Source organism: Seriola lalandi, unplaced genomic scaffold (assembly GCF_002814215.2).
Source record: "Seriola lalandi dorsalis isolate HSWRI2012SDOR001 ecotype SW California unplaced genomic scaffold, Sedor1 jcf7180002054549, whole genome shotgun sequence".
NCBI classification, from domain to species: Eukaryota; Metazoa; Chordata; class Actinopteri; order Carangiformes; family Carangidae; genus Seriola; species Seriola lalandi.
The window spans coordinates 375,004-390,630 of NW_019525102.1; the positions used below are offsets into that span (position 1 = coordinate 375,004).

The following is a 15,627-nucleotide window of genomic DNA, read 5'->3' on the forward strand; positions in this document are numbered from 1 at the left end:
AAACAGAAATACCTGACTGGCATCTCCACGGTAGAGTTTAAATTAATTTGCTCTGTTCACACACACACACACACACACACACACACACACACACACACACACACACACACACACACACACACACACACACACAAACACACGCACACACACACGCACAAACGCATTCTCTCAATCTCCTTATCTAGCAAACAGAATATGACAGATTGGCAAACAGACTGCGCTGGGAACAGATTGACAGACAGACGGACACACGCAGCCAAAACAGATAGGGCAAACACACAGACAGCGATATGCACATATTCAACAACAGAGGGAGGATTGCCGCTCGCTGTGCACACGTACGCGCACACTTTTAATATGCACGCACACTTTAGCGCAGAATATAAGATGTGACTGTTTCTTTCTTTCTCCCTCCTCAGAGTCAGTCTCCCTCTACAGCTGTGTAGCTGTCATCGCAATAAGAGTAAGTTACTCTGTTTAGTCCATGTTTCTTTCATCTTTTTTCCTTTCTGTTGTTGCTCACTTCACGTCTGCTGCTCATGTCACTGCGTCGCTGCATTGCTCACTTTCTGATTTCACACCTTCCTCACTTTTTTTCTCTTCTGAAAGAAGGATTTGTGTAAAGATAAAACCCACTTTGTAGGGAGTGTTAATATTTTATTCTCTTTTGCGTCCTCCTTCTCTTCCTGTAACAATCAGAAACTGGACCCTGGACTTTCTAAGCATCTCTACTCCACCTGTGGGCGAGCCAAACTGGACCTCGGGGGGCAAAGAAGACAAAAAAGAGAGACCCTCGGACTCTATTTGAACTTCTCCCACATGCTTGCTCTCCTTCCCCCTTTCCCCCTTGCCCCCTTCACCCCCTTAAAACAAATAAAAAGCCAGCAGATTAGCCGGAGTAGCTCTGCTCTGCTTTCTCTCGTTTTAAACAGCTCTGATACGAACCCCTCGAAGAAAAGCTGCATCCAAAAAGGATCAAAACTGCCCTGTTTAAAGCATGACAAGCACCAGCAGGGCTCTCTGCACTCCGCCATTTTGGATCTGCCAGTCTCAGTTGCTGGCAGAGTCATTGACACCAAAGGCACTTCAGCCACACAGTGCGGCCATTGTCTGCCCTGCAGCTCCCCACTAGGCCAAACCACTTGGTCTGAACCACTGACTGCCTGGCTGGCTGACTGTACGCATCACATGCTCCAGCATCTGATAATAAACAGGAAGTAATATGCAGGGCGTAAATCCACCGTAGGATTGCAGATTTAGAATGTATTATGTACTTTGTCATTTTCACAACGCTGAATGGACTACTGTAGACTTTCTTTTTTTTCTCCCTGCCTGTGTAAAAATGCGTGGCATAGGCTAGGTGTGATTGCATCTATGTAAATGAGGCAGGGGTGGTGTGAGCATGCACACACACACACACACACATACACAAATACAGACACACACACACAGTGTCCCTCAACACATGCAGTCATTCTTATTGTTATGAGACAGTGAAGCACTGTTCACATTCACATGCTCACACATACTCACTGTGGCCATTTTAGAGCCTGGCACAGTGGCTAAATCAACGACAGGCAAGGTTGCATCTCAACACATACAGTGAGAATTGCCTTGATGATGAATGGAAACATCTTACAGTATCATATCTTACTGCTATATGTCCCTGTTAAGCTAATGGTATTGTTTTTATTAACAGTGGTAAGAATCTAAAGGCGACATTGTATTTAGTCTCTAAAGTGTAACTTATGTCATCAACATGGTGCCTTAAAACTGTTCCTCAGTGTACTGATGAGAACTGATTATGAATTTAACATTATACCTTTTAATATAAGATGCCATACTCTATATTCCAAAGTATAAAATGGGTGTATGTGCAATTTTGATTTGTGTACAAAGAGGTATTGACGTTACATTTAGTCTAAGCTTACCCACTTGGAAGGCGCTCTCCATAAAATGGAGAAAGGTGGGTCTGTTCGATGTGCTATATTCTGGTTTTACTGGTTTTGTGCTTGCAGCGAGAAGACATGAACTACATTGACTGTTCTTAAAGAAGTAATGTAATCAAAGATGACTTCCTATTCCATTTCAAGATTAGACTGTTTGACATGGTGCAGCTGTGATGTCAGGGAACTGCTTTACCCTAAATTTTAAAGGAATAGTTTGCACTTTCTTTGCAAGAGCTAAAGGAGAAGCTAAATTAGCTTAGCTTAGCACAAAGACTTGAAGCAGAGGGAAACAGCTAGCCTGGCTCTGTCCAAGGGTAACAAAAAAAACAAAAAAAAACACCTGCCAGCATCTAAGTCTTACCAATTAACACATTAGGCTATATCTTGTTTGTTTAATCCGTACAAACCTATGATTATTGGCTAATGTTTGCATTATCTGCTGTTAGCTAAAATCTTTGAAATACGATTTAAAAAAAACTTAAAACGCATTTAAAGGACTGAAAAATGTCATTAACGTTAATTTGTTACCGCCTTCACAACTTTGAAATTTTAGGAAATATGCTTTAAATATGAGTTAGATGATGCCAATCCAACGTCCGTGGAGTAAAGCTACAGCCAGCTGGTTAGATTAAATTAGCATAAAGACTGGAAACAAAGGTAAAACCAAAGCGTATCAATTTTACACTAAAAATTTGATAAACAGGCCAAGTGAAGGAGAGATGTGTTTGTTAGTGAGCTTTGCAGATGGATTGTGTTACTTTCAGACAGAGTTAACTTGCTGTTTCCCTCTGCTTCCACTCGTTTGCGCTAAGCTAAACTAAGCTAACTGACTCTTGCCTGTGTATTCATGTTGTCCAGAGAGAGGGGAGAGTGGTATCAGTCTCCTTATCTAACTCTTGACAAGTGAGTAAGCACATTTCTAAAAACATGGAAGCATTCCTTTCGGATATCGTGTCTCAAAACTAATGGAACAAAAGATAAAAATAACTTCCACTTCTGTAGAACAGCAACTTAACCTCTACCACTCTACCAAACTTACTAATGGATCCATTAATAGAAAAACATGTTACACTGTACACTGAGTTTTATTCAGATCCTCAAAACTGAAAATTTCCATATACATGACAGCACTGAATATGTACTAAATAATGCACAAGATATCTAGAACTTGTCATTTTTTTGTTATGGTGCAGCAGTAAAAACTGTTTCCATATTTCATACAGTGATGTAGTTCATATTTCATGACAGCGAAGATGGAGCCGGTAAAACCAATCAAACATCCACTCACTGGTTTGATTGTATAGCGTGTTTATCAAACAATATCATGCTTAAGGTACAATATGAAACCATCAGGTAGCGAGAGTCGGCAGCAGCGGGAGGTCATGCTTGTGTCTGCAGACAGCAGTGGCCATTTGTCGCCGTTATCAGATTTAGCACGTTTCATATCTGCATCCAAATTCAGAAATTGCAAATGGCTATTGAGCCGTTTCTGAATCAATATGTAATTTGTTGGCTTGGAGAAAACCCCCGTATACTTCATAGCCTTTAGCTGTTTGGTACATTGCGTTATATTGGAAGCAATGTAATGAACACCATCTTTCATTCTTACTGCAGTATAGATTGTCATATGCAGAATCCCTCACTTTTGTATGCCATAGCAAGGCAGTATTAATGTATAGAAACTTTTCTCTCTGCTCTTTTTCTATGACAAACTCTGCCTGATGTTTACAATTTTTGAAGGAATGTTGGAAATGCATGTTATGCTTACTTGATAATTGTACTTTGACTGTTTTTTTTTGTTTTTTTTTTACTGTTCTGTGTTGAATTAAAACTGGATGGAAGCTCCAAACCTCTCGGAAGAGATTTAAGGAGGGGAGGTTAAAGGTTGTGCTCGAACCATGTAGCAGGTCTAACCTCAAAAAACGAGGCCTGTAACCTTCTAACCTCAAACTTGCTGTAATGAGTGGGGTCTCTTCTCTGAAAGCCAGCTGTGCTGCTGCCTCCACCAGGCCTCACAAAAACCAGAATGATTAGATAACTACAGTGCAGCGCCATATCAAATAGTTCCAGGGATCAAATTCTCTAAAGAAGGGGAGGGCAGTTTGAGAGCATGAGTGTGTGTGTCCATCTGTGCATGTGAGGGACATGGAGAGAGGAATGAGAGATAAAGGGTGGGCAAAGAGGAGGAGGAGGAGGGGGCAACAGGAAGGGGCAGAACTGAGGGAGAGAGCGAGGGAGCGACAGAGGAGAAGGACAGGAGACAGTAGGTGGGAATGATGGGAAATGAGCGAGGGCGAAGGGGCAGACAGACAGAGAGGCACAGTCAAGGGGAGAGCAGGAGCACGAGGGGGAGAGGAGGCACGAAAAAAAAGAGAAGAAGAATAGAGAGGGGGGCTTATAGAAAGAGGGAGACACAAAGTAGAGTTAGAACTTTTTTTTTTTTTTCTAATGGAGAGAACTAAGAGAGGGCCGAGAGAGCTGCAGAATGGATGAAGGAGAGAGAGCGAGCGGGGTAAAAGGGGGGATGTTGACAAAGCAGCGAGACTGTGGCGAACAAAGAGAACGTGAAGAGAATGAGTCGGGGGAAACATCAAAGGGATTTTTCAGGCCCGGTTACCGGGACAACAGACATTTGCATGCGATTAGCTTTTTACATCATATTAAGAAGGGTTAGGGTGAGGGAGGGAGGGAGGGAGGGGAGGGGGTGATGGAGGGAGGGAGGGAGGCAGGGAACTATAGATCATACGCACACACACTGTATGAGATAGTGTGAGGGGGGGGAGAAAAAAAAAGAGAAAGAAAAAGAGGGACGTTGGTCATCTCACGCGGATAAACTGACTTATAGGCAGCCAGCCAAGCGTTTCTTTTGTAAATGAGAGTGCATGTTGGGGGGAGATACAGTAATATGCCGGCGCAGACATTTTAGCAAAGGGAGGTCAGAGCAGGCAGTGTGTGTATTTTTATTTTAGTTTCTTTTCTTTTTTTTTTTCTTCTTTGAATACAAGTTTGACACCAAAGATTTAAACCGCTTAGGAACAAACTGCCACCAAAATGACCTCTTAAACAAGCCCATGAACACCGATTTTCAGGTTTATAGCATGATTTGTGTGTATTTTATTGTAACAGCATTATATCAAATTCATCAATTACCTTTTTTTTCAACTTCATTTAACCAGAAAAAGATTTTTAAGTGGCAGAACATAAACTAAAACCCGGACTATGTTATATTATTATTGTAAAGTAGAAAAAATAACAACATAAAATAGATAGAAAATCATGACACATAACCGATTATTGACAATATATCCTAAAATTCCTACAGTATGATGTCATGAACCCTACACAGGTGCGTTCATGCTTACATGTGTATACACCAAACACTGTCTAGACACAGGTATGTGCAGTGTAAATATAAATACATATGGATCATCGCATATTGTATTTGTTACCCAACATGGATTCACATAAACACCTTGTTGTTTGCACACATGCAGTGCATACATCACTCTGTCATACAAAAAACACACACACACACACACACACACACACACCTCACACAACCTTCCCCGCAATCATAAAAGCCATTAAACATGTTTCTATGGGCACACACCCTCCAGCGTTTTACACATGTAATATTATCCCACCATATCTCTCCTCCACCTCCCTCCCTCCCTCCCTCCTTCCTTCCTTCCTTCCCTTCCTCCCTCGCTCCTGTCTCTCCATCAATCCATGTCCCCTACCCTTCCCCTCCCTCTTTCCTCTCCATCTCCATCACCATCTCCATCCCTTTCTATCCATCCATCTTCCTACCTCCCTCTTAATCTCCACCTCTCCCTCCTTATATTTCTCCTCCCCCTTTTTTTTTCTTTCATTCCCTCCTTTTTTTCTTTCTCTCTGGCCTGCTCTGCTCTCTCTGTCTCTCTCAGAGTATGTGTGTGTGTGTGTGTGTGTGTGTGTGTGTGTGTGTGTGTGTGTGTGTGTGATGCTTCAGTGCCCTCAGTATTGTGGCTGCATTGTGCCAGTAGGCGTCGCCGCGACAGCCGTTGTCACGGCAGCATTGTGATGGGGGTGTGAGGGGTGGTGGGGGGTGATGGTGCGTGTTTGTGTGTGTGTTAGTGTGTGTGTGTGTGAGTGTGAGTCGGGGGGTGGGAGTGTATTACAGTATCAATACCCTGACACTGCGACAAAAAGGACAGCAGCCGTAGCCACATATCACTCCACCTCTGCACTCCTCCTCCGTCGTCTCCTTCCTCCCTCCCTCCATCCTTGTGACCCCCACATCTCCACCTCTCCCTCCTCCTCCTCCTCCCGAATCAATTCCTCCTCCCCTCCTCTCAATTGATTTCCCACCATATCTCACTGAATATGTACATATTGATCCCCCCTCCTCCTCCTCACCTCAGCCTCATCCCTCACTCTTTTCTTTCTCTCCTTCTCTTGTTTTTACTCAAACATCTATCAGATTTCATCCCCTCCATCTACGCCCTCCCTTCCCCTCCACCCTCGCCCCTTATCTCACTCCATCTCTCTCCCTCTTTCTGTCTCTCTCGCTCTCTCTCTCTCACACACACACACACACTTTCCCTCATCTTTCATTTCATCTCTCCTATTCTTTCCCCCTCTCTGTGCCATCTCTTCTGCCCCCCCCCTCACTTCTCTCTCCATCACACCTCCCTCCTTGTCTCCCTCCCTCACGGCTGTTTTTTTGGGGGTTTTTTTTGTTTTGTGTGTTGTGCGTGTGTGTGTGTGTATGTGTGTGTGTCTCTGTCTCACTCACTCTCTGCATATTAATTGGTGCATTTCTGCTGCGGCGGAGAAAACAATCAAAGCGTCGGGGCGGGTGATGATGCCACTGTGGCAGCCGCAAACACGTACACATATGTACCGTGAGCATACACACAAACACAAACAGACAGAGAGGGACACACACACACACACTCTTTCTCTCTCTCTCTCTCTCACACACACACACACACACACACACACACACACACACACACACACACACACCACACGCGCACAGTACAGTTGCAGGGACACATCATCAGACAGAGCATGCATTCATATATGTACTTGCATACACATATATAAGCTGCTGACATGCAAAATGTGCGAACACACACACTCATATGCACACATTGATTTACTATGTACACACACCGAGACAAGCATGCACTGCACATATGCCACAGACTTAGTCAGTCACTCTCAGATACACAATAGCAGGCTTACAATGGCTGATCCAGGAGATATGTTCTGCGTCAGCAAAGACATTTGAATTTCCCAGCCAACATTTACCTTCACACAGTGTGCGAGCACATCACATTTAAATGTTAAAACCAAGGCCTTTTGGTGAAAAATATTCAGACTTTCAATGAACTGAAATTTCTTCTATATGTCGGGACAAAAGCGAATGCACAAAGCCAGAGGTTACATCTAAATACCGTTTGGACTGAAGAGCTGTTATTGACGAGAATAAAATCAAAGCATTTAAAAGTGAGAGAAAGGGGTAAACAAAACATAAAGGTGAACCTTTTTGCATTCCTCACCTAACAAACTGTTCAACTGGCTTTTTGTTGTTGAGATACATACCATATCTCACGCTGTAACTCTCTTTGATCACGGCTGAGAGGTGGTGTAAGAGGAGCGTGGGCTTCTCCACTCCACTCGCATCCTGGCCCACGTTTTGTGGATTTGACTCTCTGCTTTTCGTTGTTGTCATTTGCCCTTGCGCTGCACGCTTGCTCATGCAAGCCTCTTACATAGCAAATGAAATGCAAGAATGATTCAATAGGAAAACACAAAGTCTGTGCTGAAGCATTTTAAAATGCTCGTGATGGAAGCTGATAAGGCCGATGGCAAAGGTATAAGCAGGAGCCGACTTGTTGAAATAACTTTTTTTCCAGACCAGCGATAAGAGGATATAACTGCCAATGCAAGATAATATGGCGATGTGTGTCTCGAATCAAGATCAGTCAGATCAAGATGGTGGATATGCTTTCAACCAGATTCCCATTGAATCAGATACATAGGCAACAAGCCTGTGGATCCTGAAACCGACGAATGAAACAGCCTCTCTGATCGATTTAAAGTCGACTCAAGGCCCAGTCCTCAGTAAGTGCGCTGCACCCTTCCTGTCCCAATGTCAACTTTGCCACATCATAACTGAGTGCATGAAGTCCATCATGTGCAGTTGAGCATTTTCACACACACACCAGATGAGCTGAAATTTGAGTGTACGGCTGTCGAAGGAGAAAAGTAGCTGAACACCAACTGCAGTAAAATTTGACACACTAGCAGGCTGTTTTCACATTCATCTGCTGAACAGATCTTAGTTGAAGGCTGCTTTCACACCTACCTTGTTCGCTTCGGACATTCTGACTTTTTCACGTTTGCCTGGACCAAAGTAGCAGGTGTGAAAGGTGCCTCGGACCAAAACAGGTGTTCTCGGTCCGGATCAAACAGAACCATCAGTTCGGTTTGTTTTAAGTGTGAAAACACTTTTTTTAAAGGTGGTTTGGACTTTCAGACCAATTACAGGAAGTTGAGGGAGGCTGGTCACCCATTAAACAATAGAAGAAGAAAAATAACCGGAAGAGAAGTAAAAAATAAGCGGTGGTAACACATGGGAGAGGAGGAGACGAAATATTTCATTCTAATTTGGTCTGATGACAAAATCAACTTGAAAAAATGCATAAAAGTGCTGAAACTTAGAAGTTGTTTTGTGAATTCTGCCAAACTGACAACGCGCTGATGTCAGGTGCACACCTGTCTATAAACAATCAATGTCAAGTATAGGGAGACGCAGCACAAGTGGGTGATGACGACAGGATGAAGGCATGTTTTTTTAGTACACTTGCAGTATTTCAATTTGAAACCAAAACTAAACGGTCAAAAGCATGAACCTTGGTCCAAACTTTCAGGTGTGAAAACACCCTAAGACGTCTACACGCAAACAATATATATACATTCTGTATATCAATGTATATCAATACAAGCTGACGGGAATCCAACATGGAACTTAGACAAGTTTGATGTGGAAACTTGAAACTTCAAGTGCAAATACACTAAGATTAGACTTTTTCAGATGAGCAGCAGTTAAACTTTTCAAAATGAACGATGTTTGCATATTCATAGACTGGATGTTTCAATGAGGGAGAAAAAGTTGACGAGTTCGTAAAAATCTTAAACTTGTTACTTTTTTTTTTTTTTTTTTTTTTTGTCGAAGAACCATTTTAGACCCAGATAATTATTCACAGCAGAGTATTTTCATGTCTTAACAGCCGCTCTCCTTCAGGTAACTCTACTGTTTGGTTCAGTCTCGCTCCAGCAGCTGAATGAAACCTGCCCGGCACCGAACGGACACACGAGTGATCAGCTGGTGAACAGAACCTGTTAAGTTGGTGGGTTAAAGAGCTGTTTAACCCCAAAAAAATGAAAGGCGAACACTTGCCTTCATTTCATCAGGTGGTGAAACACCGTTATAAATTGGTTATATATATATATATATATATATATATATGTGTGTGTGTTGCTCCAAGTCTGTCAGCTTCTTCTTCTTCAGACAAAATGTGTTTAATATTCTTTAAAATTACACTTTAATTCTTTTTTGATAGGGAAGCGCCGCAAACTGCGGGTTGGTGGATATGTGCACCTACTACGACTAAACCAATGAGAACTAAACTTGTGCCATGTGCTTAAAGTGCGTATTACAAGATCACGGCGATGTGCAACAAGTCACAGAATTTAAAACAAATAGTTCACTGCTTTTACTTTTATTGCTTAAATTTACTATAAATACTTTGTATTAATTTTCTCAAGCAATCCTGTAGACCTACTTTCAGTGTGCCTTTCCCACTGTTGCTATTTTAGCTGAGGACCCCCTGGAAACCTCCTGAGGGACTCCTACTGGTCCCTCAACCTTATATTGGGAACCAGAAGTCCAAAAATGTGCACTTTGTATATTCCCATCCTCAGTGTGGCCATGTGCTTCCGGGGTGTCTCACCACAACATTTAGGTTACCTCTTGCCCCTGTCATCACTTTTAACACACTTCAATTGGTGTGAAACTTTTTTCTTCTTCTTCTTCTTTTTCTTCTTCTCCCCCCTCCAAAAAATGTCTCTCTAAACTGTCAGCTACCCGCCACCCCAGATGCCATATTTAGGATACAAATGTGAAGAGATGACAGCGTTGTAAAATGGTGCCCGTGCTGAGATTATAATTAACATTTCCAACCTACATCACTCTCCCTCCCACTTCTCCTCTGCTTCTCCTCTATTCACTCACTCCTGTACAATAAATGGGAGAAAAAAATGCAAGAAGAAAGGAGAGAAAGGGAGAAGGGAAAGAAAGGGAGATGGAGGAGGAGAAGGAGGAGGAGAGAGAGTGTGTGTGTGAGAGAGAGAGAGAGAGAGAGAGAGAGAGGGAGAGAAGAGGGTGACCAAACGGAGGGAGGGAGGAGGGAGGGGGAAACGGCGTATGCTTGTATACAACCCTGATTTCCATTTTTTTCCCAACTCGTAATGTATTTAATTCAAGTGAAACGTAATCATGACGTGTCGTGTCATTAATCTCCTCGCCGCCTCTCCCGTAAGTACACTGAGTCTTTACTTTCAACATATATCCTATATCTTCATTTATCTAGTTAAATTTTATCCACCACTATGTTTACATGTAGGCTACACTTTTATGCATGGTGCTACGAAACACCGCTGATGAAACATTTCCAAAATTGTTGAATTTATTGCGACTGTTGTTGCCTCTTTTTTTTCCACGAGCAACACACGGGATAATGGCCAAATATAGTTGTTGTTGTGTTTTATTTTTTACAGTTTGAATTTATGTGAGAGTGTGTGTGTTTGTGTTTGTGTATGTATGCGTGTGTGTGTGTGTGTGTGTGTGTGTATGTGTGTGTGAATGTGTATGTGCGCGCGTGTGTGCTTGTATGTGAGTGACTGGCATGAAGCATGTATGTACGTATGTATGTATAGTATGTAACCGCGCGCTCCGGAACACTTTACGTGTGTGTCATGTATGTAAGCCGGTGTATGTGCGCGCGTGGCCGACATGCATGTAGCCGTCGTATAGCCGTGACATGACAAAAAAAAAAAAAAAAGCGGAGAAATGCTGTTTTCCCAAAATAATCCCGAAAATGCTCCGTCTAACGTTTAAAATAAGTCGACGGGGTAAGTCAACTCGAAACGTAATTCGACTTTAAAATGGTTGCAAGTGCACGAAAAGTCACTCGGAGAGGTTAAAGATGTATTTTTTTTTTAATTCGCTCGTAACTTTAACCAAGTTGTGTTAGCTAGCGTCCACGCGAGGAAAGCAGTTTTGAAATTAGGCAGCGATATGACCTCCTCTTCTTTATCCCCTTTTAACCTCTCTAGAAAAACGACGTTTGACCATAAAAAGTAGCTTTTACCCCCCAAAAAAAGAGGCACAAGTTCGTGGTGCGTAACGGAGCATTTCGATAAGCCGCCGACATATTGTCCAGGCGTAAAAGTGGATTTTTGCATGTTAGCAAGTTGATTTACAAAGCGTAATTTGTAGGTAGATGCGATTAGCTTGACTAATTCTTTTGTTGGACGCACATTAGGCATTGTGTAGTGCATTGTTTTCGAGATAAGCACCGTCACTTTCATGTGGGATGTGCGCAAAAACGCATCCACAGACTGTAATAGTGTTTTATAAACGTTTTACTTTTGCCACCTTTTACTACAATGTTTACTACAACCCGTTTAGTTGTCCTAACATCACCTCTAGTGTCTACAAGCTCAGAAAGTAGCATAGCAAGTCTGGCATGCAACGTTGTTGTAGCCGTGTGTGTGTGTATATGGGAGTGTGTGTGTGCAAAACGCGTGTTGCCAAATTGTATTCTGTAAAGATAAGTTACCGGTTTTGCAGCCGCGGTTTTAAAAATGTGCGTTTTTGGACACGATGTCGCTTTTTGGGACTGATGTCGGTTTTGGGAGATTGGCAGAGGATTCAAGATGAAATCCATGATGGCACTTTTTCTCCTCCCGTCCTCTCCCTGCTCGCTCACTCGTCTTTTCCCCTCCCTTAATCTTTTGTATAGAAAATTTAAGAACAAAATGGAGCAGGGGAGAGAGCGATAGATAGGCTGACATGACACACACACGCCACCCCCGACTTCTCCAAACTATATCCCACTGTTTATGATTTTTAATCGCATTTTTTGGAAACGGGATTGTGCGCGGACACCGGGCAGGGTTAATCTCATTTTAGTGGGGGTGTTTATTAGTGCATTGTTTGTTGATGGTTATTTATTTCATTAATGTGCCTCTAATTGAGATGGCCGCGAGAGAGAAGAGGGGAAAGAGCGACTGAAAATGGTTGCACGTTATTGACGCACATCATAGGGGCGAGGAGGAAATTCCTCTTGAGATAAGGCGCAGACGTGTCATCTGGGTTGACCAAAGACACTCCCGTCGCCTTTTCTATATCCAGTGGAATATGTTTAGGGATCCTGAAATGCCCTATTTTTATATCCACCCAAAATGTCACACTTTTCAGAGCGTGTGCATAGTGGAAGTAGGTTGACATTGCTGGCTTGTCCTATAATCAGGGCTGTCTTGAAGGGTCCTTAAAGTATCTCTACTTCATTTTTTATTTTATTTATCATTTTTGATACATATGTTCTTTGAATTTTAAAGATCTAAACTACACATTATCTTTCAATAACGCCCGTCTGAGTTGAAAGCAGATATGATCTATGAAAGAAATCTGAAAACTGTATACAGCTTTGTCAAAATGAGTGTTTTTCTTTTGATTATTGCCCACTAGAGTGACTTTTTTGATCAATTACGTTAGCAGAAGGTACCTGTCTCTGCAACAAACTAATAAAACAAGCCTCTCCACTAAATTTTTTATCTTGCTACTACTAAAAAAATCTTAACCGCTCTGCTGGAAAAGTAACCCCCCCCCCACCCCCACAGGTTGTCTACCTTTTGATGCAAGTCGATGATTTCATATTGCAAACACTCATCAGGAACCTGCTGTACTAATGAATATGAAACACTGGCCCCATGTTACAAAGTGTCTAATGGTTTTGCTTCATTCAGACCTTTTCTCTGCTTGTTGTGTTCAAGTAGTATCCTCCTCCTCCACCACCACCATCAACACCGCCTCCTCCCCATCTTTGTACATACTGTACTGTACTTGAGGGGGCACACACACCCCATCCAGGTGGCTCTTGGGGGAAGAGATTGTATGTGAGGGAGAAAGAGACAGAGAGACGGAGGGAGAGAGAGTAAAAAGGAGAGGAGTGTAGCACCAATCAAGGCTTCTGATTGATATAATTGGGTCATTAGTGCGCTGTGGGAGAGGCACCTGCTTGCCCTCAGTTAGGGAGAATCTACTGCATTGTGACATTTTGAGACTGTTGAGAGTTCTGCTGGCTGCTCGGGATTAGTGTGTATTTAGAGCATTAGGGTCTTACTTAAATAGTACGCCACTTGTGCCATTTGTATTCAGTTCTCAGACCAGTTTTAAAGCAGTTTTTACAGTAGTGATGGACAGGTAGACACTTCACTTTCTCTTCTGTGTATGGTTGGATATATATCACATAATAAGTTTGGAAAGCTAGGCAGGTCACAGCGCAGAGTAGGAGGGCCCGCTGTGATTTCAAACAGACGGTCAAGCAAAAGATATTCCCGCACTGGTCCAGTCACCAGGAGATGGTGAGCGGAGGAAGCCTAAAGGTTAGTCAGAGAGGCTGAATATAATAAGACATCAGTATAATACAAAACAAGTATCTGTCAGTGTCTGAAACCTCCTTCCTCCCACACCTGTCCGGTGTCGGAATAGAGCCTGTATCCAACAATTTCTGCAACTTTTATAAAATAGACAGTCCGACGTCTCACATTCACTCTATGCAGCAACTGGCCAGGTCAGTGGAGGTGTGAAAGTGACGCAGTTTTTAATTGATCTCGAGCTTCTCTCTCTTCTTTTTATTCTTTACACAACTATTTCTGTTCCCGTGTGTGCGTACAACTGAGTGCAACACTATGAATGCCTTCCAGGGAAGAAATTGTGCACCATTATGCTCATATTTAATAGATTATCGCGTCTCCCCCCTCTCTGTGACCCCGCCGTTTGGACCAGCTATAAACACTTTTGCCCTCCAGCGCGGTCAGACAACACATGTTACAAACTAGGTTTTTTTTTTTGAGTTCATCCTCACCTTTAGGCTCAAATCCCCTGACAGAGAAAACAAAGTTAACTTCCAACCTCGTAGACATACTGACATGGTGCCGCTGTGCAGGGTGCATTACCCTGAATTACGCAGTGAGGTGTCGATTTATGTATTGGCACTCCATATATATCAGTTATTAGTTAGTTATATTTAACTGAGTGTGCGTGGAGCAGCGTGTTACTAAGAAAGAGAGCACATGCTCTGCATATTTCCCCTGGGGGGAATAAAGAATCAACCTGTGTTAACAGTTACTATTTTTTCTATAGTAAGGCTCTTGTAGGTGCTCACATGTCTGATATATCTGATACACATATTCCACAAGGAGGTCACAGTGTAAGGTCAGCATCCCTGGGGCTTGTGGGTAGTGGGCGCCTTGCCCAAGGACACTTCAGAGGAGGGGTTCATTTTTTGTCCAATTTGGATCATGATATTCATTATTTGAATGACAGTTTTTAGCACAAATTTTGATTTGTGACAGGGAAAAGAAATCATCAGGTATGTGTTCGTGTCACCTGTGGGATGCATGATTGCTCCCTTCCTTTGCTTTTTCTCGCAGCCCCTGCAGGTGATCTTCACTGTGCACAGATAAGCCTTTTAGGAGGAACACATCCAGTGATTTGCTGGCAACATTTGCATGCTCCAAAGCAATTCTTCTTTTAAGGCTTCAATCTTGTAATCCTGAATCAGACGAGTCAGTCAGCGCCTCCACTCATTGGTTTAGACACAGTACGGCCTGTATGACTTGGAGCGAGAGCCTCGTTTCTCTGCCGAGATGCTGTGATGTTTCCAACGTTCAGATTCACTTGCTCAGATCTGGCACCGCCGCGTCGCTCCCAGTTCAGCGCTCCGCATCTGCGGGGAAGTGTCGGCTCATGTTCTCCGCTGGAGGAGGAATTCATTCAGAAAGAGCAGGAGCAACAGCTTGAGAGGAGATGGAGAGTATAGAGGGAGAGGTAGAGGAGGAGAAATGAAGTGGTTAGGTTAGACGGGAGGAAATGGGGAAAAAAAAAAAGCAGAAAGTAGCAGATAAAACACATGACTTTGGCAGGAAATGTATTGCTTTTACTTTGCTAAATTTTGCTGATGGCCGTCCTGTATCTCGTAAAAGATGAAAGAGCTGAGGACAGATTTAGAGTCCGGGGCTGAGTGTATCATTTTCGCACAACTCTGTCTTCATCTGCCTCACAAAATGTCTGTCAAAAAGGTCACCAACATATCAATCTTTGGCCATTTGACTGACGTTTTTTTCCCCACCAGCACCATGAATGCCTGTAGTTTCGTTTCCAAGACAGGCCTTGAGCCTTATCAGAGCAGTGTTGCTCTCAAGTTCAAACCAAGATGATACACAAAAACTTAGCATTTCCTGTACAAGGAATCCACCAGGCACATCTTTACAGTAAGTGTTGGGCACACAGTGGGAGGCTTTTACCCTTATCACTGCTGGAGCTGGAGATGAGATG

General features: G+C 42.9%; 2 protein-coding genes across 2 annotated transcripts in view; both read left to right on the forward strand.

Annotated features, from left to right (window-relative positions):
• Window positions 1-3,798, forward strand: part of arhgef40 (Rho guanine nucleotide exchange factor (GEF) 40) — a 39,979-nt gene extending 36,181 nt beyond the window's left edge. Inside the window, exons 26-27 of the mRNA XM_023415405.2 lie at window positions 420-463; window positions 700-3,798. Of these exons, the coding sequence (XP_023271173.1) occupies window positions 420-446 (27 nt within the window). The 3' untranslated portion in view covers window positions 447-463; window positions 700-3,798. The remainder of the gene's footprint in view (window positions 1-419; window positions 464-699) is intronic.
• Window positions 3,799-10,396: 6,598 nt separating this feature from the next.
• The window catches only part of znf219 (zinc finger protein 219), a 19,805-nt gene continuing 14,574 nt past the window's right edge, over window positions 10,397-15,627 (forward strand). Inside the window, exon 1 of the mRNA XM_023415406.2 lies at window positions 10,397-10,539. The gene's annotated coding sequence lies outside the window, so the exon portion shown is untranslated. The remainder of the gene's footprint in view (window positions 10,540-15,627) is intronic.